Genomic DNA, 25,465 nt, shown 5'->3' with positions numbered 1-25,465 from the left:
CAGCGGCCGGGCGCGGGCGGCGGCTCCATGGGCGGCGGCGGCGGCGGCGGCGGCGGCGGCGGGCCCGGGCCGGGCCGCAACAATGGAGGCGGCTGCGGCGGCGCCTGGCGCGGGGCGGCCGCTGGGTAAAAGCGCCGCGACGCCCTTAGCAACCGCACTTTCGGCACGGCCGGGCCGGGCGCGGGGAGCGGCGGGGAGCGGCGGGGCGCGGAGATGGCGGCGGGACGGCGGAGCGGGAATGGGCGGCGGGAGCGGCGACGTCCCGGGAAGGCCGGCGGGAGCCGGGTCGCGCCGCCCCGATCGTGGCGAATCTGCCGCTTCGGATCACAGGAACCGCCACCACCCACCGCGAGCCCCGCCCCGGCCCCCTCTCCCCGCCCCGGTGCCCCCGGTTCCAGCACGGCAGCAGGCCCGGTTGGAGCAGTTTATTTACAGTCGGTAATGCGGTACAGACCCCGCCTGGCCTCCCGGCCCGGCACCCCCCGGCGGCGGGGCAGGCTGTGGGGCGGGCGGGCCAGCACCGGGGCGCCGGAGCCGGGGGAGCGGGGAGCTGGCGCTCGGCCGGGCGGCAGGGCGCGGGCAGGAGCGGGGTGCAGGCAGGAGCGGGGAGCAGGCAGGAGCGGGGTGAGGGCCCCTGCCCTAACTTTCTGGCGGGGGCTGGGACCCCCGGCATGCACCCAGCCCCGGGGTCGGCCTCCTCCCTGGGGAAGGAGCCAGGCCGCCCTCCCGGGGAGGGGGGGACACACGCACCCTGCCCCCAGCAGCCCGTACCCAGGCACCGGCCCTGCCCGCGCACGGTCTGAGCCAGCCCCGCTGTGCCGGGGCGTTGCTGCCGGCCGGGGACGTCCAGCCCCGTGGTCTCGCCGCCAGAAGAGGAGGGTCCCAGCCCCGTTCAGCAGCCGCAGCAGCAGGGGCCACATCTCCACGGCTAAGCCCTGGCCACCGCCAGAAGAAAGGTGCCACGTGTCCTCGCCCCACCAACTGGCCCCACAGCCCACGGAAGAGCTACTTGGGGTCCGCCCGGCGAGGCTTGATGTCGCGGGTCTTCATGTAGGAGAGCAGCTGCTCGGGGATCTCAGCCAGCACGTCCTTGGCCAGGCGGGCCATGCTCAGCACCTGGTTTCCCGAGTCGTCCACGTAATCCCGAAACGGCACAAACTTCAAGGGAAAGAAGTTTGAAGCCCGGTTGGGAACAATCCTGCGGCTGCGGGGGTCAGCGAGGGGCTGAGCATCTCGTGCCCGTGGTGGGACCAGGCTCGATGCTGGTGTTACCTGTACAATGTCCCTCTCGGCGTAGCGTCCCCGGGAAGACACCCGTACCTCGTCACCATCCAGCTCCTCCATAGCTGGGGGGTGACAGCCGGTGTCACTGAGCCTTGGTGGGGCGGCCACCCAGGACGGAAACACCGTCCCTTCCTCTGGGATGAGGCATCCCGGAGGAAGGGACGGTGTTTTTGTCCCCCTCCCCTGGTGTCCCCAAGCCCCAACTCACCCTCAAACTCAGCCGGACCCACTCCCACGATGATGATGGACATGGGCAAGGCAGAAGCCTGTGGAGCAGAGGCAGGGTGGCAGCTGGGGCAGCACCCGGTGTAGGGTGAACTCACAGTGACGAGGGTGCACTCACAGTGACAATGGCTTCCTTGGTCTGCAGCATGTCGGAGATGACGCCGTCAGTGATGATGAGGAGGACGTGGTACTGCGAGCCATCGGTCACCTGGGCGGCCGCTCTATGGGGACAAGGGTCCCTCCAGCAGCCCCATCAGTGTTGGGCAGCCAGCCCCACTGTGGGACCGGTGGCATTTGGGGACAGCAAAAGGGGACAGTGTCCCCTGGTGCTCACCCAGCCACCTGGTTGATGATGGGGGCGAAATTGGTGGGACCGTAGAGCTGGACGGTGCGCAGGCTCTGGAGGTAGGACTCCAGCACGCCCTCGATGCCAGCACAGCTGGGGTTGTCCGCGTTGTTGTTCTGGGGGATGGGGATGGGCGCTTGGAGGGGGACCACGGCTCCCCGTGTCCCCCCCCAGCTGCGGGATGCTGGGTCAGGATGCGTCCAGGGCGGGGGGGAAGCACCCTCCCTCCACTGCCACGCTGCTGCGGGCACCCCCACCCCGGTGTTCCCACCCCGGGGCACACCAGGGGGAACTGGTGGGAGATCTTGCCGTCGGGTGGGAGTTTGGCGCCGAAGCCGTAGGCGGGGAAGAGCTTGTCGCTGTCATAGTCCTGGATGATCTCCCCCACCGCCTTCAGCGCCAGGGCGTAGGCGCTCAGCTGGTAAGGGCTCGCGTAGTGCAGCGAGGTGGGCTGCGACGGCATCCCTGCGGCACAGCGCCCGTCGGCACCCACCCCCGTGGCCGGACCCATGGCCGTGGCGATGGGGACAACCCCCCCCCGCTCCCCTGCACCAGCTGCACTCACCGTTGGAGGCCGTGAAGTCGATGGCGACGGTGAAATTCAGCTGCGTCCTTGGGGGGAGAGCGAGGGAGGCTGCCGGCCCCACGGCGTGGCGTGTTCTCCCCGCCCCGGGACCCATCGCCTGGGCCCCCCCTGCTTCCCCAGCCAGCACCCCCACAGCCCAGGGCCACCATCCTGCACCCCCTCCCCAGCCCCACCTCCCCCTTGTCACCCCCAGGCTGCACCTGTGCTGTCACCACCGTCCTCGCCCCGAGACCCTGGCCCATGGGGGGTCTCGGGGAGCTGGGGGACACCTGGCCCCCCACTCACCCGCCCCGGATGTAGTCAACGAAGGTGAACTCAGACTCAACGGAGAAGGAGAGTAGCGTCACCTGTGGGCACGGGGGGGTCAGACCCAGACCCCCCCTGCCTCAGCAGGCACAGCAGGGGGGGATCAGACCCAGCCCCCCCACCATGCAGGAGCTCCAGAAGCACCACAGCCCCACTCACGGTGCCAGAGTTCACATATTTCTTCTTCTTGCATTTCTTCCTGGGGTTCAGCACCTGTGGGTGCAGGGGTGGGTCGGCCTCGGCATGGGGTGCCCCCCAGTCCCCCGCCCCAGCCCCCCCACCCTACCTCGTACACTGTAAACTGGCTCTGCGCCCGGGAGAGCTCCCGGTAGCTGGTGGCAAACTCCCCAATGAAATCGTGGCTGTGGGAGGAGTGGGGGGGGTCAGCATGGCTGGGCACCCCGGTGAGGGGCACCCCGGGAAGCGGCAGCAGCGACACCCTGATGTCCCCGGCCACCCCACGGGCACGGCCTCACCTCCCGTCCCGGTCCCAGTCGTACACGTCTATCTTCACCGTCCTGAAAGCGAAGGTGGGCAGAGGATGAGCTGCCAGCCTGGCTGGCAGGGTCCCCCCCCAGCTCCCCTGGTTTGGGGACACCCAGCCCCACAGCCCACCCCGCAGCAAGCACCCTGCCCGCCGGTTGCTGGCAGAGCCGCCCCGCCTGCCTGGCCTGCGTCTCTGCCGGGAGGGAATCGGGAAATTTGGGTCACGGTGGGGGCCCTGGAAAGGAGGGGGGATGCCTTTATGTAATTTGGGTTGCAGAAGAGGGAAAAAAAAACCCAATAAGGACCCAATTCTGAGCTGCCTGCTGCTGCAGGGCCAAACCCATGAAGAGATGCTCATACCCTGCTCTGGCCCCACGGCTGCCCCCGTCCCCGTACCGGTCGTAGTCGCCGTTGCAGAGGGCGCGCACGGGGATGGTGAAGGGCTGCCACACCGGGTTGAGCGTGTTCTTCACCACCTCCGTCTTATGGCAGATGGTGAAGCTGCGGGGACAGGGCAGGGTCGGGGCGCGCCGTACGGTGAGGCCGGCCCCCTGCCCGCCCCACCGGGCCCCCTGCGCTCACGTGCCGTCCTCGTTGCTGCGGTAGAAGACGAGGAAAGGGTCGGATTTTCCAAAGAAGTCCTTTTTGTCCAGCTTGTTGGCACACAGCTGCATCGTGACGATGTCCTGGGGATGGGGACCGTCACTGCCGGCTGCCTCCTTGCACCCACCCGTGGTGTGCATGGGGCCATGCAGCTCCCACCTCGCTGCTGCTGGGACATTAGCACTCACCCGGCAGTTGCTCAGCTCCTCGGCCAGCAGCAGGATGGTCCCACACCGCTTTCCTGGGACCCCCCTTGAGACCAGAGGTGCTGGGTCAGCTTGGGGACAAGGAGGATGGGACGGGGACAGGAGGTGGAGTTGGGGCTCATGTCCCATGGCTGGCACTCGGCAGCATGGCTGGTGTCCCCAGCCAGGGACATGCAGGGAGGGCTCCCATGGGGCAGGTGGTGGCTGGGGACACGGTGTGGGATCCCCCACCCCACCTCACCCCGCCATGGGGCATGACTCACGTGAGGGCTCTCTCCAGGCGGCCCCGCTGGGACCCGATCACCTCCCCCAGCGCCACGAACGCCTGACCCAGGAAGTCCTGCGCCCCGAGCACAGCGCCGTGAGGCCCTAGGAGCTCCTGACACAGCCCCCCCACTACTCACACCCACCCCTCACTCTCCCAGTTGCACCCAGAGGACCTGCTGCCACCTTGCCTCAGGGCCACCCCAAGTGTCCTGAGCCCACCCTATGCCCTAAGAGCCAGCCACCAGCCCAGGACCCATCCTGCACCCCCAAGATCACCCCAGGTGCCCACTCCACGTGCCCTAGACTCATCCTGTGCCCCCAGAACCACCCCACATGCCCTGGACCCATCCCTCCAGAGCCGTCCCACATGCCCTGAACCCATCCTGCACCCCTCAAGCCACCTTACACCCATCCTGCACCCCCAAAGCCACCCCCACGGTGTGTCCTGGCCCCATCCTGCACCCTGCCCCACCAGGCACCCCCACGAGGGGCCGGGGTCCCAGGGCAGAGCAGGGGCTGGTGCATGGCAGGCACCTACCTTCTGCCAGTCCCCACGGGGCACGGAGAGATGGAGAGCGGGTTAGAGCCCTCCGAGGGGCACCTGTCCCCCCCTCCCCAACAGCACCCACATGGGGCACAGCCTCGGGGTGCCCCACTGCAGCATCACACCGGGGCGTCACCACGCGCTCCCCTGGCACGGGCTGCACTCACCTGCTTTAAAATGGAGCAGCTCTTGGAGTCCACGTTGTAGCTGGTGGTGGGAGAGCAGAGCCCTGAGCCGGCGCCCGTGGGGGTGTCCTGGCACGCAGCCCCGCTTTCCCACCCATCCAGGCTTTTTGCTGCTGTATCCTTATTTATTATCATTATTTATTATCCTTATTTATTACCGTTATTTATTACCAACTCGATGCTTTGGTCCACCCCGAGTGGGGCTGAGCCCTTCCCTGGTTGCCCTACTCACACGTCAAAGCGGAGGTTTTGCTTCTCCTCGAAATAGTAGTCGAGGACGAACTTGCGGACAAAGTCGGGGTTCAGGGTGTTGTCGATCACCTCGGTGCGCCCGAACTGCGGGGAGAGGGGTGAAGGTGGGCCCCCTCCCCAGACCCCTCCCCATCACAGCTGCCCCGGCACTAATCCTGGTGGGGGATTAGTGCTGCTGGCGGGGCCATTTCATTAGTGTGGACTCAGAGATCATTAGTGTGGACATGGGTGGCCATATGGGCTTGTTTAACCCAGCCAGGGATTAGCCAGGAGTGGGGGGGGTACTGGGGGTGGCAGCATCCCTGGCACGGGGCTGGGAGCCTCCCCAGGGACCCGGCGTGAGGGGCCACGCTCACCTCCTTCCACTCGCTGCTGCCTGAGCCCTGCACGAAGAGGACCACCACTGTGGAGAGAGGAGCAGAGCTGGGCTGTCGTGCCATACCATGCCATACCGTGCCGTACCGTGCCGTGCCGTGCTGTACCGTGCCGTGCCGTGCCATGCCATGCCATGCTGTGCCATGCTGTGCCCCCTGCCCGGCCCTGCCACCCACCTGGGTCAGACTTGGAGAAGGTGTCCATGTCCAGCAGGTTCCTGAGGGGACAGAGCCAGGTGTGAGCCACCCTGGGTGCCACCCCACCCAGCCCCGCAGCGGGTCCCCGTGTCCCCCCCCCACCCTGCCCCGATCTCATGATCAGAAGGCCGAGAGCCCCAGCACCCTGAGGAGCCACGCTGGCTCCCACCGAAAGGTTCGGCAGGACAGCGGGGCGAGCAGGGAGCAGCATCTCCAGCGCTTGACGATGATTGAACATGACAGGGAACCCATTTAGAGGATGAAACCTTCCCCTGTGCCGCCGGCACCGACGGAGTGCCCGCCGCACCCCGGCTGCGGGAGCGCGGCTAATGGCGGGGCGCAGAAGTGAGAAGAAAGGAGACACTTGGAGCAGGGGCTGGGCAGGCGGTGGGGACCAGCTCCGCGCCCCCGCCACAGCGATTGATCCTTGTCCTTTGCGCGGTGTGACACCGGAAAGTACCGGGAGCTGCGACCGGTTCTGCTGGGATCCTTCCTGCACCCCCGGGGTGGTCGCACAGGGTGGGCTGGGGCATGGCTGGGGATTGCGGGGTTCAGCCAGCTCCCCCGACCCCAGAGCACATCGGGGAGACACACACACACCCCCCCCGCCCCCTCGAGCTCCCCAGCAGCCCTGGACGGGACTGAGCCCGTGGGGGGCTGCAAAACCGGAGCCTGCCCCTGCCCTGGGCTGTCTCCGGGAGCGAACCCCGGAGCTGCCAGGCCCCGCAGCCCCTCTGCCCGCTGCCCAGAGGGGCTGGCAGGGAGGGGGCACGGCAGCCCCTGGCCCAGACTGGAATTTGCAGGGCTCAGGGGTGGGCCAGAGCTGCCCACCCGGGGAGGGGGCTCCGTGGGGAGAGCTGCAGGCCTGCCCTGACCCCCGGGCGCGGGGATGTGGCCGCCCGGGAGGCCGGTGGTGCCGGTCCCTGCGGGCAGGACCCCCCGGCCGCGGGCAGCGAGGGCAGCGGTGCCTCTGCCGGGCTATATTTAGCCGACGACAGACAGGTTCAGCAGCCTCTACTTGCCCCGCGGACCTCGCCAGTAGCCAGAGGCACCGAGCGGCACCTCTCCCACAGCCCCCGTCCCGTCACGGGCCGACACTGACCCCACTCCCAGCCCAATCTGACCCACACCTGGCCCTGCCGCCTCCCACGGGGCTCACGGAGCCGGGCAGCCTGCCTGCAGCCAGCCCCGGCACCCCACGCCCCGCCAGCATCGCCCCGAGTGAGGCCGTCCCGCACCCCAGCCCTGGGGAAGGGCAGCCGTGCCCGGTGCCAGCATCCCCCGGGACCCCACGGGTGACAGGAGAGCAGAGGGGGGCGTTGGGCACACGCCGTGGCACCGAGCGGTACCGGGGAGGGGGGGGTGGGGGGGGGGGGGCGAAGAGAGGGGGACCCGCAGCCCACCCCGCCCCGGGGCTGCCCGTCGGGCAGCGGGATGCTGCGGGACACGGGCACCCCGCAGCTCATCCCCGCGCGTTTCGCACCCACCCGTGTCCGTGCGCCGGCCCCCGCCCCATCTCTCCCGGCTCACCGGCAGGACACGGTGAGTTCCACCTTGGTGCCCGGCACGTTGCCGGCCGCCGGTTCCAACGCTCCCGGAGACGCCATCCCCGCCCGGGCACCGCCGCTGCTCCGCGCCGCCTCCTCCCGCGCCGCCGAGGCGGGCGCGCCCGGGGGCGGGCACGGCACGGCACGGCACGGGCACGGGCACGGCGGCCCCGGCCCCGCCGGCAGCACCGCCCCGGGCACCGGGAGGGGCGGCGGTGGGCTCGGCCCCGGCGACTGGCCCGACCCGCGACGTCCCGGCCCCGGGGGAGCGGCGGGAGCTCAGCCCCGGCTCCCGGCTCGACTCAGCCCCTCCCGCCCCGAGACCTCCCGTCCGGGGCCGCGGACTCCGCTCCCCCCAGCCCGCTTCGGTGGAGGCTCAGCCCCGACTCCCGCCCCGCCGGGGGGGTGCCTCCCGGTCCCGGCTCGGTGTTATTTCAGGGCCGCCGCTCCCGGAGCGTGGGCCGGGCTATTTATAGCCAGCGGCGCCCCCGGCAGAGCGGCTCCCACCACCCCCCCCCACCCCAGCAGCTCAGGGAGGAGGCAGGAGAGGCCACAGCTCGGGTGTCTTTACTGCAGAGACTTGTCAGAGCCCCCTCGCGCTCCCCCAGCCCCAGGCAGGGGTGGGGGGCAGCGGGTGCCGCAGGTGCCCGCACCGGGAACGGGGTCCCGGGGCTGGGACCAGGGGGACCCCGGTAGCCCCATTTTTCCAGCCAGCGGTCCGGGAAAGGAGAGGTCAGAGCGTGCTGCTGCCTCTCAGTCCCACGCCCCGCACGAACTGCTCGAGGAGGCCACCGATGGCCCCCGAGGGGCTGGGGGACACGGCCTTCAGGCCGATGGTCCGGCTGTAGCTGGCCAGAAAGGTGGAACGCACTTCTTCCAGCCGGGACTCGCGGTCGCTCGCTGACACCAGCCTAAGAGAGAGAGAAACGGGGAGGTGAGCGCCTGCAGCCATCCCTGTCCCCAGCCCAGCTCTGGGGGCAGCAGGGCTGGGGCTCGGGCCGCGGCGCCATGGGGCTCAGCTGGCTCCAGGGGCCGAGGCAGCCGCGAAAGGCTCTGGCTACAGCGGCCTCCTTGCCCAACCCAACCCCACCCAAGGGTCTCCCATGGAGCCTCCTGCTCCTCCCTCCATCTCCTTCACCCCCTCCTTGCCCAGTTTCTCCCACCACAAGGCCACAGTTCATACATTTGGCCAAGGGGGTGCTGGCTGATGTCAGCCCCCACGCCAGCTCCCTCCCCTCCTGGCACAGCCTTCCCAGACTGAGCCTGGCCATAAGCGCCATTCCCGGACAGTCGCTTCCAACCTATCTGCGACCGGCCCTCGCTTCCAGCAGCCTCTGTGGGGAATAAGAGGGGGCAGACAAGGTGACAAAAGCCCCAAGGAGCGCTCCGGCTGTGAAAAGCAGAGACACAAGCGGCGTTTTACTTCTGCTCCCCAGCACGGCTGCTCTGTGCAAGCAGGAGGGCTGCCTGCAGAGTAGGGCACAGCTTCCCCCGGGACCCGCTCTCCTCTCCAGCTGATCCACGCAGCTGGTTAGGGGCGGAGGGAAAAGAGCAGAGGGAAGGCAATATTTCAGCCGAGGGAGCAGGGGAAGGCAAGATCTAGGGTTCAGGGGCAGCTCTTTCAAGCACTCTGGCCTCAAACGGTCCTTGCTGCAGCGCCTCTGCGACGTGCCGGTGGTTCCCAGAGAGAGTAAGACATTCCTCAAAGGTCACTCCAAGGGCACAGCGCAAACCTTCCCCATAAAAAATTCTCTTTAATCTCTCCAGCGCCTGGGCTGGCTATAAATTGGCACAGCTCATTTGAATGGAAGTGTTAACCACCCACAGCCAACAGCTTCGGTCCGGAAACAGCAGCAAGAGGATATGGTGGGAGGCCTATAAACAGCAAGCGATGCCGAGGCAGCCAATCGGGCCGCTGTTTACGGTGCCTGATAATAAAGAGAAGCCAGAGGGCAAAGGAAAAAGGCAACATACCTAAACACATTAAAAAGATGCTTTTTGGCAACCTAATTAGGACGTGGAGCTCACAAACCTGCTAGCATTAAAAATAAGCTACATGAAAGCAGGACTTACTTGCACCCGAGTACAGTGATCTTATGTCACAGGCAGAGGTAAGCGAGGGCGTGCAGCAGTTAGGTCCCACATCTTCTGGCTCTCGCACCTCATCACAGGGCAAATTTTGTATTTAGGCTCTTGGATTTCTTTCACCGAGTGAGACGCTCCAAGGTGTAGGGTCAAGGAGCCGGCCACTGCCCGACCCCGAGCCCTGCAGACCAGCTGCACCACTTCGCTCTGAGCAGACAGTTCAAGCGGGGAGGCAGGTCGTGCTTCCCTGCCAAATCCACAGCACTCTGCCCCGCTCCACTTCCTACAGCCTGCCCGCTCGTCTGCAGCTTGGGGTGCAGGATGAGAGGAGGCTGTCAAAGCCCAAGCTCGAAGTAAGCCCTGACAAGCCCCACACAAGCACAAGGAAGTAGGCTGTGAAAAGCGTACCTTCATCAAGCTGCTGCCAGCTGAGATGTAAAGTGGGAACTTAAATGGAATTTAATTTTCCAAAAACTCATACTGTGCTGGGCTGCGAAAAACTGGGATAAAACCACAATGGGCTCCTGAGCAAACAGAGCTGATGCAGAGCAGAGAGAGAGTGGAGGCCCTGGGTTAAGTTCAACACAACATCCTTGGCAACTCTTCATCCCCTCCATACAGGGCCTGGTCCCAGCCCCCGCAGTCGAGCAGTCCCCAGCCCCCGAGCAGCCCACAGCTCCAGTGAAGAGCTGAACAGGGCAGAGCACTCGCAGCATCTGCTGCACACCCAAGGGGGAAGCACCACCGCTGCTGTTCCCCTCCCTTTGAAGCCAGATGCCCCCAGCAGCCAGACTCCAAACCACATGAGCCGGCAGTCTCAGCACAGGCAGATTCAGAGCTCAACTTCAATTCACATTTCTCTACTGAATTCCCTATTCTGATGTTAGATCCAGCTCCAAGGGCAGCAACAACTCGCTGGCGATCAGTAGACACCTAGCACAGCCAGGTTCAGGGCACAGTAAAGCAGTCACTAATTCCGATGCCCATTCTTCAGTCCCTTCTGCTCCCTCACCCATCTCCAAACAACTGCAGGAGTAGTTCAGCATGTCCTCATGAAAGGAGGAGAGTAAACCTGGACAGGCCATGTCTGACATCTCTCAAGATTTTTTGATCTGCCAATTCACGGGTCTTGTAGCTTCACCGTAACTCGGGGGCAGCTGCTCTGCTCAGCAGCACAGCACCCAGCCACATGAGAAGGCGAGCCAGGACAGCTAGCCTGTCTCACAGGAGACCTTGATTTTCAAGTCGCTTGCCCTCTTGCCTCCAGAGCACGTATTCAGATCTCGGTAAGGGACCGCAAACCTTTGGCAGCACAACTCTAGCACAGCTAGCTAGCGGCAGCCCCTGATCTGCCATTTCAGTTTCTTGATTGAGAGTTTGCAGCCTGAAGGCACAAGCCAAGGTTCTCCTCTAACAGCAATTAAAGCACCGTCTCTGGTCTTTCAAGCTTCCACAGAGGTGGCTTTCTATTTGGGGAGGAACATTTGCCTCCCAGCCGTTTGACACGGCAGGATGCAGGATCTCTGCTGCTCTGCACTGGCCAGACACAGAACCTGCAAATGATGCTGCGTGTGGTCAGACAAAATTATGGTTACAGAAAGAAAGCCCCGCTCTTACTGCAGCAAGGATCTGACCCCAGCAGGGAGATGGAGATGAGCACGATCCAAAAGCAAGAAAATCTGGGTTACCAATCCCGTCCCGACAAGCACGCATCCTCAAACGCACTCAGTTATGCCCAAATTCAGCGTCTTCAGGGAAGAGAGAAAAGCCTCTTCTTCCTACCGAAAGCAAAGAGCCCCCCTGTCACTAGGCAGAGAAAATGCCAGTTTCTTGCTGAGTTCAGCGTAAGCAAAGAGTGCTCAGCGACTGAATTTGTGGATGGAAAGCATCAAGGCAGGGAAGACGGGACAGTTTGTCACGGGCTCCCAGGCTTCTTCGAAAGTGCCAGGGTGATAAAGTTTCAGCGCTCACAGCCAGCTGAGAGACCCAAGGAGAGATCCTGTGTTTGAGACACTTACAGGCAAGTGCTAGGGAACTCATCCGGGAAGCTGCAAGGGAGAGAGGCGTCTGCGCTCAGGATTGCCTGCTCCCGAATACTGCCACACCCTGTCACCATCTGCCAGCTGCCAAAGTCTGTGGAAACGGAAGATCCGGGCAGAGAATGGTCCGCCGATCTGGGGCAGAGAGAGAGGGAGACGGCGCGATCAGTCAGGTCATTCAGCCACATGCCTTTTGCTAACGCTGGTGCCAGGGGCCCGCCGGGCTGACCGCCAGCAGCGCCTGTGCCAGCAGCTTTGACACTCGGGGACCAGGGTGCAACATGCAGCTCTGGCTGGGCCCCAGGCCAAGCCTTTCCTTTGAAAGCGAGGGGAAAGCTGAGCTGGCTGAGGCCGACAAAGCAGCAGGAGCGCACCAGGAGCCGGACAGGATAGAGCCAGCAAGCAGCAGATGGCCATGCAGAACTGTGAAACCCGTTAGCGAGATGCAACGGCGTGTCCTGCCCTGAATCCCTCACAGATGCAGACGTCATGCTGTACAAGGGGCATCCCCCTGTCGCTTGTCGCAGCTGTTAGCACATCCCAGGGCAGCAGCAAGTCGTATCAGAGAATCAGGTTGTGACTTGGTTAGTGTTGAGAAAGACTTCGAGATCCTTGGTCCGACAGCCGTTAGAAAGCAGATCGCTCCCGAGGCATTAACACTGGATCTGAACAGAGCCAGTCACTGCTCAAGATGTTCCCAGGGCACTCCCCCTCCCAGCATCTGAAGAGCTTTTCATTCCTGTGTTAGAATGGACTGCCCCAGAAACCAGGTGGCAAAACATCTTTAGGATAGGAAAAGTAGTCAAGGGAGGATAATTGTTTGATGTATGCAACCTCCCACCAGGAAGGGAGGAAGCATGAAATCCGATCAGTGAATCTGAGGAGTCCCTCCAAAATCTCAAAGAAGAGGGCACAATCAATTGAGATGAACCCAGAGCTCTTGGCTTCCGAGGAGCAAGCAATTACTGTGTCCCGCTGCACAGCAGAGCGTACATAGCTGGAAGCACAGCCTGTGGCAGAGCTACTCAATTACACTCTACCAAGATCTCCTGGATAATTTATCTGAGATCTGCTGGGCAGATAGCAGTGCACCAGCTCCAGCTCTGCTGGGCCAGGTACTTGCATGCTGTCTTCACAGCTAAGAATAGCAGTGGCGCACTGCAGCTGCTCCCCAAGAGACCAGGAGAACAGCTAGAAAGACAGGATCTCCCACAGCAAGAAGGACCTCAGCAAGCCTGGAAGGCGAGGATGGGGGAAAATGCACAGCAGGAAACCTACCCGCAATCTCAATCTAATTTCAAGCCTGCCGTTTAACTAGTCTGATCAATACAGCCAAGTTTGAGAAGTCTGAAACACGGTCCTGAGCTGTGGTTGCACAAGCAGAGAAGGGGAAATCACAAAGCTCCTGGCATGTCAGCTTCCCATCATGGTGCTGACGCTGCAGTTTGGGGGTAACATCACTGTCAGGAAGTTCAGGCTCTAGAAGGGCATCACGGCAGAAAATAGGAAGAGCAGAACTTCACCTGCCTTGCACAGCTCTTCTTTGGCTGCTTGATGAACTGAGGAGTGAGGTTCAGAGTACTGGCAGAAGCCTTTCTTGCAAAAAACGGATTTTTCCTAGAGCACGTAACGCTGCAGTAAGAATGAGGGCATTTCACTGAAAGCAGAACTGCAGCATTCTCTTATACTCTCATACTCTTAAGAAAGACCTTTTGGAGATCAGGCAGGGGTAGCCTTCCCTGGGATGCAAGGAATTCGTAAGGAAAAAGGACATCTACCCCTCTCCCTGCCTTTGGAAGATAAAGCTGAGGAAGTCAGTGTGATGGAGAGCAGGCAGAGCCTTTGGGCCGAGAGCACGGTGCCATGCTGGGAGCACAGTGCAGGAAGCCAGGGAGAGGCATCAAGGAACACTGCTTCGGTGCAGAGGGAAGAGGAGGGTGTCATCTCCCTGAGAGTACAGCATAGCCAGACAAGAAAAACAGGAGTGTCGCACGCAGTGACAAGAATTTGAGCTAAAACAGTAAAGAGGTCTATAGGCAATGGGCTTGGGCTGAAAGTAGACATGGTTCTGTCAGAAAAGTAACGAGTTGCTGAACAGAGAATAGGTTTGGGGCCAGGCAGAAACACAGGTTTTAAAGATGGCAAGTATGGATGGCAGAGGAGGGCTTGGGCTACGGCAAGATCTCCAGTGAAGGTGAAGAGAACCGAGCAGAGCTGTACAGTTCTTGCAAAGGGAGAGTAGTATCAGCAGCCTGCCTAGGAGACTACGCCCACGTGGCAAGCAACGGAATAAAACGTGAACCAGGGCCCCAGGGACAGTGAAAATGTCCCTCTGCCCAGTATTATCAACCACACTGGTCAGTCAGATGAGCCTGTGCTAAAGAAGGTGAGCAGAAAATTTTTTCCTGCTTTGGGTATATGGCCTCAGCTTCCACCTGCTGGTCACCTTCCATGGCTGTCAGCTAAGATTAGACTGATCTTACACCAGCTCTTGGAGGCAGATCAAGTCACCTCTTGAATCCTTTCTTGGACAGGCTGATAAAAGCATCGTGTACCTCCCATGAGACTGACTCTCAGTGGCTCTTTAACCCTTCCTGGGGTCCCCGACCCTGTCAAGCAGCTGTGCAAACTTAGTCAAGGTACATCTAACCTAATAGCACAGGAGTCCAGGAGCACAAGGCAGCCAATTCTGTGTCTCACCTCCAGGCAGCCAAATAAACACTTGACAATTAATTGAATAAACCGATTGACTCTGCAATGAGTCCAGGTCATCTCTCTCCTGGCTTAGATATCTGAGCCTAGCCAGCAGAGCTGAGATATCAAGCAGACTTTCCCCTCTATCCCTAACGCCTTCTCAAGGGAAGGCTCCTGAGGAAGTGTCACAACTAACAAGCATCTCGAACAGCCTCGATAGACAGCAGGGGCCAAGGCTGGTGAGTCAGGCGGGGAAGGCATGGCATGGGAAATCTTGTGTTTGCACTGCAAGGGCAGCAGAGCTTCTCAAAAGCTGAGCTTGGCTTGAGACCAAGACCAGATCTTTACAGTGACTGTCTCCCAGTGCAAATCCAGTCAATGCTAGAGGTGAAAGTCTTCCTGTTATTTCTACCCCTGAGGGCTCCTCGTAAAGTGTTGCTGCAGAGGCCCAAAAAGCACTTCAGTGAGAGCATGTCAGGGCTGCTGGGACACCAGGACCGGTCCCCAAGCCTGTAAGAACAACAGGTTTGCAGCATGTTACGCAGCCGTGCCAGAGGCTGGCTAGCTGCGAGGGCAGCACGGAGGGTCTCGGGAAGCAGCCGGACGACTACAGCAAAGCTGACACGGTTAGGAGAGATGAGATACAGCAAGTCTTCAAGTCGCTGCCTCTGCCACAGACATCTAATGGCAGACAGAGAGAGAATGAAAGTGAGCTTCACACCCCCACCTCTTCAGGTCCACGAGTGGGAAGAAACTCCCTCAAAAGTGCAAGATTAACAAAATTAGATTAGCAAAACAGAGATGAGCTGCAAGCTGTTCCTTCACACAAGGAAGGACCTCTAGCAGGCCGTAACTGGCAACTCCTAGCCTGGAACGGTTCCCTTTAATTAGGTCAGTGCTTGCCGTGCAACATGCTGCACAAGATAGAGTATTTCAGAGCACACGGACACTTGCCCACCAGAGGAGAGCCAATACCGGAGGCAGAGCAACAGTCAGGGATCCTTCCCTTTCTCAATACATAACTGAGACGAGTGCCAAGTGCCAACAGCTAGGCTCTCATCCTGCCCTGTGCTGCCCCCGCTCACCTGCCATATTTCTACACACCTAGGACTATTTGGGAAGCAGCTCACTTGCCAGCATATGCTCAGTGCCTCAAGTTGAGGTGTTAAGTAGGTACTGTACGCACAGACAGACTGTGGCAACCTGGAGTACAGGGCTGCCCTTCCCACCTTTGCGTGGGAAATGTTGGCAAGGAGTACTTGGCAGCGAGCTGTACCGAGAGCCCTGGCTGAATCCCAGGCAGCTATCTACAGGCTGTGTTAGTGCCGTAACAGCCTGAGCAGCCAGTCCTCTGCGAGCACAATCATTTCTGATTGCAGCACAGTCATGTGCCAGCTGGCAAGCCCATTTTTGTGGCACAGTTGTGCAATAATTCCAGAAAACATTCCTGTAAACAATTCCTGTCCTGCTGCGGCCGCTACCCCAAGTTGTCACATCACAGACAGAGCTTCCAAGGCAGACGGCTCTAAGGAGCAAGACAGTGCGCACGCAGCCTTATCATCACCAACTGAACACCCAAAGCCAAGGGACAGCAGCTTCTCTGTCCCTCTCTGCACTCCCTCCAACCCACAGCTGAACCGTCTGCAGCCCTTGAATTAAGGGAGTTCTCCGTGGCTGTTGCCCAAAGCAGATCCTCCACGATTTACCAAGACTTAACTCCTGCAGATCTTGACTCTTCAGATCACAGTACTTTGGCGTTTGTTTAATTGACTTAGCAAAAGCACATTCAACCAAAGATTATCCAGCTGCTAAGCCACATTAGTGTTATGTGCACACATGCTAAATCCCTGAGACAGATACAGGGTTTTTCTGCAGTGCCGTGGGACACTTAGACTATTAGTGTCAAACGCAAACACAGAATATAGTTTGCAAGCCACTACCCACTTGCACGCAGGGAATTCCATTCAATGCACGCTATCTGTCACACGCAGAGCTCTGTAGAACAAGAAGCACCTTGTCCTGCTCAGGAAATAATCTATGGCAGCATTTTCATGCATGCTTGCCCTCAAGCAGATGTGCTTGCTCTTACCATTGTGTTGGGATGAGCTAGAAAGACTGCTAGGAATTTGCTTTCGCACTGCTCTGCCTAACAAGACCCATCCTGGGATTTACAGGTACCCAGGGCCTCTGGATCAGAGCAGGACTTGGAAGACTTGGCGATGGCAGCAGCAGACTGCTGACACGGCCCAGCCAGGAGAGGGATTTGGCTCCCACTGGCTGACTCCGCTTTTGCAACTCTTTCCTTTAGGACACCCCAGTTCCCCTCCCAGGCCCTGCTCATCTCTATCTGCTGCCTTCCCTTCCCTTCCTGTTCCCTCTGGAGCTCCCCTGCCTGCCAGCACCTGGACTGAGGTGTTTACCTGAACCACCTGAAGGGTGCCTGCTGGCATTTTACAAGCAACCATTTTTCCTCAACTGCTGCTGCAGTGGTTAAGTGTTTTGTTGCTATGGCCACACAACCAGAGGATTAGGAAGTCAAGTACAGTAGTTTCTTCATCTTAAGAGCCTTGGGTGTTATCCTGCCAGCAGCACAGTAGAGATAAAGGTATTTTTGGCAGCCTGATTGGTCTCTGTGCTCCAGCCTTTCCATCCTAGCCCCCACCATTTTTCAGGGGGTGAAGGGACAGAATGTACCTATTCCTTCCATCACAGATACACTCCTCCTCCACCCAAAATGGGACTCATCCTTTCCTTCAGGATGGAAAATGGTGGCTGAAGGTACTGCAATATCCATTACCTGCACGGAGCTCTCCAGACAAATTCAGACTAACATAGTCCAAGGGGGGAGACCAAAGTCAAATGGAGTGACATAAGCCCTCACTCTGAAGAAAACATACCATGTTCAGGCCCCAAAAAGTGCAAGCCATGTCAGCACCTGCCAAGGCAAGGCACTGCTCAAGTCCTGAACTAGTAGAGCTGTTCGCAGCGTTACCCCAGGGAAGGCAGGTGGGGTCTGACTGATCTGGCAATGGACTGGGAGGCAAAGGAGCACGAATGTGCCAGAACACTTGGGTTGAAAGACAAGCTCAGTTCAGCCGTTGCCTTGACAATTCCACCCACTCCCTGCAGGGTCTCTAGGCTTATTTCCTCCAGCCTGCACACTGAGCAGGGCAAACCCGGGTGACACCAGAGATGGAGAGCACACAGGTGCTCAGTCTCCACCCAGCACAAGTGTAGCAGGCTAACTGTCCTTGCATGCAGCTGATTTCACCACGTTGGCTTCACAACTGATTCCCTTCTCCCATCCCTGTGGTTCCAGGCTGTGCAAGGGCTTTGCTCCCCTTTTAACCCCTATTCCCCCATCATACACTTTTTCCTAGCCCAGCCCTTCACACTGCCTTGTTCACAAAAGTTAACAGGGATTGAGAGTGGACTGGTACAACTTTGCTGCGTTGAAGGGTTATAAAGGCTTTGTGCCACGGTAGAAGCTATCATGAAGGTCAGAAAAATGTTTATAGTGGAATTCACAGAACGTTTACCTCTTACAATGACAGAATACTGCAACTTCTTCTCATGGGTATTTATTTGGCTTTTTCCCTATGCCAAATAAATACCCATTTACCCAGATATACCCAAATACCCAGAGCCCAGGGACTCTGGGCTGGAAGTAACAAGCTTCCCCACCGTGCCTGCCTGCTGCCTCAAGCCCTGGGGATGCCAGTTCTGAGCACCAATGGGCACTAATCATCCAAAAGCTTAGACACCTCATCCAGACACAGCCAGAGGAAAGATAATTGCTGGCTTTACCAACTCTGGGCCCCTGGAACGCAAAACTCAGGGATTGTGTGCTCAGCCCCTTCCCATGGTGCTCTTCTGCCTACTCTGTTTCTCCTCTTTGCTCTCGCAGAGTCAGGCTGAAGCTTTATCAACTGCTTTTTCCACAGCATTGCTGCAAGCTTGCTACCAGCCCAGCACTGGACAAGCCTGTCAGGTCTTGGGAATGCCATGAGACCACACCCAGGAACTGTGGCACTACTGTTGTGAACAAAAGCAGCCCCCGAGACAAGCTGTTTTCTCTCCAGTATTTTCTTCTCTTCTTGGGAGATTTGTTTCATCTTACAGAGAACGCAGAGGTGGACTCCAGCAACAACTCAAAACCATCCTATTGATCTCTTTCTCTGGGGAGAACAGTTAGCATCAATTATGAAAATCGTCAAACAGTGATTTTTCTCTGGAATCAAGAAACTTGGTAAGTCAGTCTTATACATTTTCAGTGCTTTACTTGTTTGTCATTTTATTTTCCATGTGACGAGAGAGCACTAAAATTTGGCTGGTGGCTGCTTCTGAAGGAAATCACTAGAAAAAGAAAGACTCACTGGAAAACCTGCAGAGACTACAGAAGCGTTTGATGCTGTTAACAGCAACCTCTTATCTAAGAGCCTTTTTATCCCCTGTCGGCCTAAACACATGGTGTTTGCTCCACAGGCTCTGTTCTTTCTTCCCTAGCCTAGCTCACTGCTCGATTTTGCCCTAACACAGAATCAGACTCCAGAAGGGTGCCAGAATATCCTTTGTTATGGCATGAGATTAGGCTCAGGTCCAGGGTCCCCATTCCCTGGTTGCCCAGCGGGAACACGCAGCCTTCCGGGCTAAATCCTTTGTGCCAGCACAGCGCTCGCAGCTTGCTCCCAGCAGATTCTACCTCTGCTCATCACCAGCACCCAGAGTTTTTTTTTTTTTCCCACCCTGCAGTGTCAGGAAGGTCAGCAGGTGCAAAGGGAGACAGGATAGATGCAGAGTGAGGTCTGCTTGGTTTGAAAGGCTTCCTCCCCCCTCCCACAGCACAGCCATTTCAAACCTCTGTGGATGCATTGGACAGAGAAAGTGCTGTGAGCTCCAAGCATGCAGGATGCAGAGATGCCAGAGCTCACAGAGTTGAGGCATGCGATGAGGACAGGCAGAACAGACACTCAGCTGTTATTGGCACAGTTCCTCACTCCTCTAAACGGGCTGAGGCAGGAGTTCCTGTGTTTAGTGGCCAGCGTTTCACACAAGGCCAGGCTAGAGAGGAACAGGCCTCCTGAGGTTTGTTTGTAGATACAAAACACGTGCTCCAGGGTTCTCAGAGCTACACCAGTGCAGCCCTGAGCTCCCTTTACCAGATCCTCATTTTGCTGAGAAATGCTCTACTCCGTCCCATCTCACCTGGATCTGGGCACTTCCAGTGGGCTGCTTCCAATCCTCAGGAAGTTATCAGAATGGGTTGAGGAGGAGGAGCTGGAGGACTTGACCTCAACTATCCCTGCGGAAGGCAGCCTGTCTTCAGACTGCTGCGCCCTGCTCCAGAGCACGGCTTGTGGGGACGATGCACAGCTCTTCCTCCTGTGGGATAGAGGACTTGGGTGAGAAAGCCGCCTTTCCCACACACTCCAACTAGGAAGCCTTTCCACAACAGGCTGGATTTTATCCCAGCAGCTACAAGCTCTTGCTCCCACTGAACCTGCCCTCCTCCCTCCCAAGGAACCATGAGTCACGGGTAACCGCTCAGCGACGACGGGGGTACACTGAGCTCAACCCATCTTAGCCCATTCCTTTATGATCACCATCCACGTGACCTGGAAATCGGAGACAGGAGAATGCATCAGCCCACACACATACAGCGATGGCTTTGTTTAGTCTAGCTGTAAAAATGCCTCAAGCAAGGGGCCTCCCAGCAGGGAAAGACCATTTCAATCTGCTCTAACTCTACAGAGTGTATCAGCCAAGGAGCTCAGCCCAGGTGGGCGTTCGTGCGCACTGATGAGGGTGACAGGGACACGACATGAGTGTTATTTTCCATTTTAGTGATTCTCTTCAGGCACCACTGACCACACTTCTGACCACGTGCTCAGAGCTGACATTCGCTCCAGATGTAGGTGCATTTCAGACCTCTCCCTGCCTGCACTGCCTGGAATCGCTCTGGCTTCTTTTCTAGCCAGCACATTCAGATTTGGGCACAGTTCACTGTCCTTTGCGGCATCAGGCCTTAGCTCACAGCACCATCCAGCTACATGCCAAACAAGCACAAATATTTGGGACTAATTCACATCACTGCTGCTCTGCCTTCAGAAGATTTTCTTTCTTATGTCAGGTTTGGTTTTTTTTCCTGTAAGAGTCCTAAGAATTTTTCCCCTTCCAAAACCACAGTGAATTGGACAAAGACCTCCCTATGTACACAGGTAAAGGAAAAGTCTAAAGCAAACAAACTCAAGGAGAAAAGACGTTGTTCTTCCTGAAATCTGGAGAGGCATCTCAGCTTTGACTGAGATCTTGAGCACTGTCAGCAAGTGCAGTTAAAGACAGGTTCACTGTACAGTGGAAAGCATGATATCCTCTCCATTTCTTGAAGTGTGTCCACCCTCAAACATCACACCACAGCCTCTCTCAAGCATTATTCATCTCATGTTATTATAGCTGCCAATATCTCCAAGCACAGCCTGCAGAAACAGGCTTGTACAGCTAAAACCCAAATGCCTCTCCCTGCAAGGAGACCTCGAGGCCACTCGTTTTCAGGACAACACAATGAAGCACATCCCCTCCTCTCCCCGCTCATGCTATGCACAGTCCAGCTCACCCAGCTTTTAGCAAGCCCTACCTGTTCTCCTGCCTACACAGCCACAAAAAAACTGCAGCAAGGCATCCATCACCAGTCCCCTCGCTAAGCTCACTCATGGCAAGGCTCACAACCTTCCCTTCCCCAAGCTCATGCCCACAGCATGGGCCCAAACCACCCCCGTGGTAGCAGCAGCTAGTCCCAGCACAGTCTGATGTCTCCAATAGGAGTGAAAGCAAACCAGAGTTAGAAAACACGTCACAATAATCAAGCCCTGACACACACAAGCGCAACAAACCTCTTCCAGCATGCTCTGGCCACTTCACACCTTGTGAAAAATCAGGTGTAGGTTTTGTGCTACAGGATTTAGTCTGCATGTTCTGAGCACTCAAAGCAATGTAAATGCTTCCAGTTTACTACTCTGCAGCCAGGCAAGTGGAAAGTTGTTCCCTACTTGCTGCAGCCACTTTGCTGTGGATAGGTAGGCTCTGTGTGTTAAAGAGGACTCTGTGCTGCTCACTTGGCAAATGCAGTTTGGGACTCCCCATCTCCATTTTGCGATTCTGCAGGAAGATTCTCTCTTCCCCTCTTCAGCATTTTATAAATTGAATCACAGCGTGCTTTAGAAGGGCTGCTGCCACTAGCGTGGCTGAAGGCTCAGTCCCAGAGGACTACCAACTGCCTCCAGCACAACCCAGATTTAATTTAAAATAATTGCAATATAAAATAGCATCTTCACATGTGCTGAGGGAGAAGAGAGAAAAATTAAACTGTGAGGGGCAACCTTACAGCAAGGTTCCGAAATCCCCAAACAGCACCAGAAACTCCACAAGCAAGCACAACGCCCGCCGCAGAGCAGCGGTCACCAGACACCTTCCCCACTCCCCTGCACCCCCTGTGTGACCCTCTATCCATAGGGAGCCCCGAGAATTTCACATTCTACCCCAGAAGTATCTCGAAGCAGGACTGCAGGCAGCAACCTGCTTCCAGCTCACACACCTTGTGCTGTTAGAGGGGCTAAAGTTTACAGGGGCTTCTTGGCCACCCAGCCCACCTACCACTACCTGCAGACACTCCCCTGAATAATCTCTTCCATAAACTGATTAAGCTTCACTTTAGGGCAGCTAAACTATCTCCACTGTTCCCTGGGGAGGCTGCTGCCAAATGTAATTTTTCTGGTAGTTTGGATTCATCTTTTAAAAGTAATAAAATCCTTTCTGGATGAAGTTTAACAGCGAAACTGGTGAAAATGAAACAAAGCTGCTTTACTCTCATCAGGGGACAAACTTCAGGAGTATCCCCGCAGAGCCTGACAGTGGGGTGGTCTCCAATTTTTGGTGCAGAAGTTCTGTAGCACAAGTTGCAGCAGAGCCTCCCTCCGCTTTAAGGAACCCATGCCACAGAGAGCAGACCTGGAGGGTGAGGGATTTCAGAAATATCTTTTCTACTGTGCTCAGAGCCTGCCCCTTTTGTTCTGCAGCCCACTGAGTGGTTATCTCCTCACCATGCTGCTTGAGCCTGTGCTCCTGCTGGCATCAGCTCCACCGCTTCATACGTGAAGCTCCCAGCTGCTCCAGGGGAACTTTCCATCCCCAGGGAGAAGTCGCTGCTCAGACTTGTGGTGCTGCCTCGGTCTCTCTGCTCTAGAGAAAAGAAAACAGAGCTACCTGAAGACCAGCTTGGTCTCGCTGGCTTTCTCTCCCTTTAAACAATACACTTCCCACGTGCCCTGGGGCCGCGTTCTTGTGAGGCCCCGAGGGAAGCATACCCATTTGTAGTCACCTTGATGCCGGGAACCCAAGCCCCCAAGTGATCAACCATTACCAGCACCCAGGGGTGCTGATGCTCGGCAGCAGCACTCACTGAGCATGCAGATCTCTTCCAGGGTGAGGCCAGGTGGCAAACTCTTCCTTCTGGGGAAGGAAAGACAAAAGTTACCTCAGCCACGCTTCAGGGCTGCGGGGAGGCTGGCCACAGCCAGATCTCTGTAGCACACAGCAGATCAGAGCAGGGGAGAGCTAGCTGTGCAGGGGCAGAGGGGATGGGGCCGATGTGCAGTATCCGACTCTCCTAACAGTCCCAGCCCACACACCCTGTGCTTTGAGAAGGAGGCAACAGGCTGCAGACAGACGTGTTTATTCAGAGCCTCCAGGGTAGGCTTTGTTTCTTTCTGCCCCTCCTGAAATAGGAAGGGGTTAATGTTTAGCAGGTCTGTTAAAAACCAGCTGCCCCCCCCCCCCCCCCCCCCCCCAGCACTGCCTGACAGAGCAAAGCCTGCTTGAGCCAGAGCACACATCTCTGGGTTCATCCGTGCTAAAGCAGCCACGGACAGTCATTAAGCAGAGAGCACATTTCAGCATGGACAGTTTTTCAGAGCACAACATGGCCACCTCACAAGCCTCGGCCCCATTTTGCAGCCTTCAGAGTGCAGAATAAATTAAAGAAAACTGGGCCAGGACACCAGGGCTTCCATCTCCCCAAAGAAACAGCACTGACAGGCTCCCTGGCTCTGCAGCCCATGCAGCAGCAGGCACAGGCTCCTTACCTCTGCGACTTCACAGCAGAGAACTCCTCAGAGGTGATGTGCTTCAGAAAATTGAAGCAGAAAAAGAAAATCTGAGCAAAGGGAGAGAGAAGAGCGGTTCAGGAATGAACCTGAGGCTCCACGCAGCCTCTTATCTTGGTGGGGAGGTGCTGGCAGGAAGGAGATAGGAAGAAATCTGCAGCTACCAGCCTCCAACGTGCCATGGGCTGCCACCATCCCATCCTGGGCCTCCTCTGACACGTTAAACTGACCCTCTGTTCCCTGCCGCAGGGAGGCCCGGAAAGGAAGGTGTACAACAAGTCTCCTTATCAATGCCTTGCACACATGCTGCAAGCACACGGCAGGTATTTATGCTATCAGTGCAGAATGGAAAAGAAACAGCCCCCAGCAGCTCCTCATACACCCAGGTAAGCAGCAAACCCAGCAGGACTAGCAGGGTTTGAGCCTCACGCCCCAGCTCAGCACCGCAGCTGGATCACACCTGGAAGCAGGAGGTCCCTGCAGCGTCTGCGGTCCCCCAGTCTGCTCCGTGGCATTCACCCCACTGGGGCTCTGCCACCCCATCTGCCCGCGCAGAGCTGAGCCCTCCTACAGTGGGGAGCAGGGAGGGTTAGAGACAGCCGTGCACCCCCTTTCCTGTCGCAGCTATCGACTCTGCTCATGGCCAAGCAGGCAGCAGAGCAGAGCTGCCAGGCTCGAGCCAGCAGAGATCTGGGAAAGGAATGAATGGGAGGAATGATACTAATACAGGGGTCCTGGACTCATGAAAAATGGAAAATAGGCCAGGGTCCTGGCTCTGCTGTTCAGAGGCAGGGGATTCCCTGGGGAGATGACAGTCTGAGGAGCAAGAAATTAGCAACAGGGTTAGACATACTCCCCACCTCTTGATTTCTATCCAAAAAATGATATCGCAGTGTACCGTAACTATAGTTAGAGCAATCATTTTTTGCTGTTAAACAGTGAAAGATATGAAGAGAATTAGTTCCACTAACCCTAACTGCCCCCCGGACCCATCTGTGCACCCACAGATACACCCTGCCACGTACTCAGGCCGGATCCTGCTTCATGAGCCCACCAGGACATGCAAACCACATGCAGCTGCAGCATGCAGGCAGGAGGGCTGGCACTCAGGACAAGCACACAAGGCTACACAGCTTTATTTCCAAGCTCCCAAGCAGTCACACGCCTTAAGCATCCCTTCTCATTGCCGAGCTGACAGAGCAAGTCCTGGCACCCTTTCACCCAGGGCCTGAACACTAACGGCACAAAAAGGGAACTGGCAGGACTGACACCCACCATCCAAACTGTAGGCTGAGGGAAAAGCATTCCCACACATTACACATGAGGAAGCAATGGGGCAAGGCTCCTATTTTGTATTTTCAGCACCTGAACAATCTTTTTAGAGCCCAGCCAGACCACTGATATTACCAGAAGTAGGCAGTGAATGCTGCTATGGGAAACAAGTACCCTGAAAACAAAAACCAGTGCTCAGCCACTGCCCCAGACCAGACACTCACCTCTTCTCCTTTACTGAGTCGATCGACTAACATGTGCCTGGAAAGAGAGCAAGGGAAGCTCAGTCACATGCTGGCAGCCAGAATCAGCAGAAGAGCACAAGCTGTCCAGAATGCCAGATGCCTGAGCCTCCAGGTGAAAAAAAAAGGCATCAGCCTCTCTTGTCACAGCTCACTGGGAGCTGCCCCAACATCCACCTTTGGTTGTGAGCAAACCCCCTGAAGGCTTCTCCCTTGCTGCGCAGAGATGCATTATGTGAGTAAAACTTAGTGTGCCTACCCAAAGAGAAACCAGTCATAGGCCACTGTCAGGTAGAGGATCTCAGAGGGCTCCAGGGACACGTGGATCAGCCCATCCTGCAAAGTGAATCAGAACATCCTTCAGGTAACAGCCCTGGGGATTGGGACTTGGGAATTCATGATCTACTGAAAACTGTCATGGCGATCCAAGATGCCCAGCTTCCTCTACCTGCCTGTGATACCACGTCTGATGGCAGGACAGCATGTTGGGCTCCACATCAAAGCCAATCCACACCATCTCTGAAGCCAAGATAGTCAAAAGGAACATTAACTGCTCCACCACCACT

The 25,465-nt window shown here is 57.8% G+C and overlaps 2 protein-coding genes across 8 annotated transcripts in view; both read right to left on the bottom strand.

The window, feature by feature from the left end:
* Positions 1 to 410: 410 nt before the first annotated feature.
* CPNE9 (copine family member 9) lies at positions 411 to 7,539 on the bottom strand. Of its 3 annotated transcripts, XM_074835692.1 has the most exons (20): positions 7,393 to 7,539; positions 5,842 to 5,882; positions 5,647 to 5,693; positions 5,271 to 5,374; positions 5,021 to 5,060; positions 4,306 to 4,382; positions 4,025 to 4,088; positions 3,816 to 3,919; positions 3,630 to 3,734; positions 3,224 to 3,265; positions 3,034 to 3,109; positions 2,907 to 2,960; positions 2,727 to 2,788; positions 2,421 to 2,467; positions 2,139 to 2,320; positions 1,844 to 1,971; positions 1,628 to 1,730; positions 1,493 to 1,550; positions 1,273 to 1,346; positions 411 to 1,158 (listed from the first exon to the last, which is right to left on the bottom strand). In XM_074835692.1, the coding sequence occupies exons 1-20, from the start codon at positions 7,467 to 7,469 to the stop codon at positions 1,006 to 1,008; spliced, it is 1,638 nt and encodes a 545-aa protein (XP_074691793.1). In that variant the 5' UTR covers positions 7,470 to 7,539; the 3' UTR covers positions 411 to 1,005. The 3 variants fall into 3 exon arrangements, with proteins under 3 accessions (XP_074691793.1, XP_074691795.1, XP_074691794.1); XM_074835694.1 differs by lacking the exons at positions 5,271 to 5,374; positions 5,647 to 5,693; positions 5,842 to 5,882; positions 7,393 to 7,539 and having other exon boundaries at positions 4,025 to 4,113; positions 4,848 to 5,159; XM_074835693.1 differs by lacking the exons at positions 5,271 to 5,374; positions 5,647 to 5,693; positions 5,842 to 5,882; positions 7,393 to 7,539 and having other exon boundaries at positions 4,848 to 5,159.
* Positions 7,540 to 7,957: 418 nt separating this feature from the next.
* MTMR14 (myotubularin related protein 14) overlaps positions 7,958 to 25,465 on the bottom strand; it is a 34,201-nt gene continuing 16,693 nt past the window's right edge. For 3 of the 5 annotated variants that reach the window (XM_074835673.1, XM_074835677.1, XM_074835678.1), the window contains 8 exons: positions 25,159 to 25,235; positions 24,882 to 24,918; positions 23,365 to 23,435; positions 22,683 to 22,732; positions 22,324 to 22,462; positions 19,433 to 19,609; positions 11,513 to 11,668; positions 7,958 to 8,320 (listed from right to left, as the gene is read on the bottom strand). In XM_074835673.1, coding sequence (XP_074691774.1) covers positions 8,143 to 8,320; positions 11,513 to 11,668; positions 19,433 to 19,609; positions 22,324 to 22,462; positions 22,683 to 22,732; positions 23,365 to 23,435; positions 24,882 to 24,918; positions 25,159 to 25,235 — 885 coding nt within the window. In that variant the 3' untranslated portion in view covers positions 7,958 to 8,142. The other 2 variants (XM_074835674.1, XM_074835675.1) reach the window with 2 other exon arrangements.

Source organism: Strix aluco, chromosome 11 (genome assembly GCF_031877795.1).
Source record: "Strix aluco isolate bStrAlu1 chromosome 11, bStrAlu1.hap1, whole genome shotgun sequence".
NCBI lineage: Eukaryota > Metazoa > Chordata > Aves > Strigiformes > Strigidae > Strix > Strix aluco.
The sequence above is the reverse complement of the archived record's forward strand: the minus strand, read 5'-3'. Positions and strand labels throughout refer to the sequence as shown.

What these genes read in the sequence shown, in the direction of transcription:
- CPNE9 (XM_074835692.1), bottom strand. Translation starts at nt 7,469, where the DNA reads ATGGCGTCTCCGGGAGCGTTGGAACCGGCGGCCGGCAACGTGCCGGGC. An exon ending in GCAGCAGCGAGTGGAAGGAG is followed by an intron (nt 5,375 to 5,646) that starts GTGAGCGTGGCC and finishes CTCTCCCCGCAG; the next exon opens with TTCGGGCGCACCGAGGTGAT. An exon ending in CGACTTCACGGCCTCCAACG is followed by an intron (nt 2,321 to 2,420) that starts GTGAGTGCAGCT and finishes GCTGTGCCGCAG; the next exon opens with GGATGCCGTCGCAGCCCACC.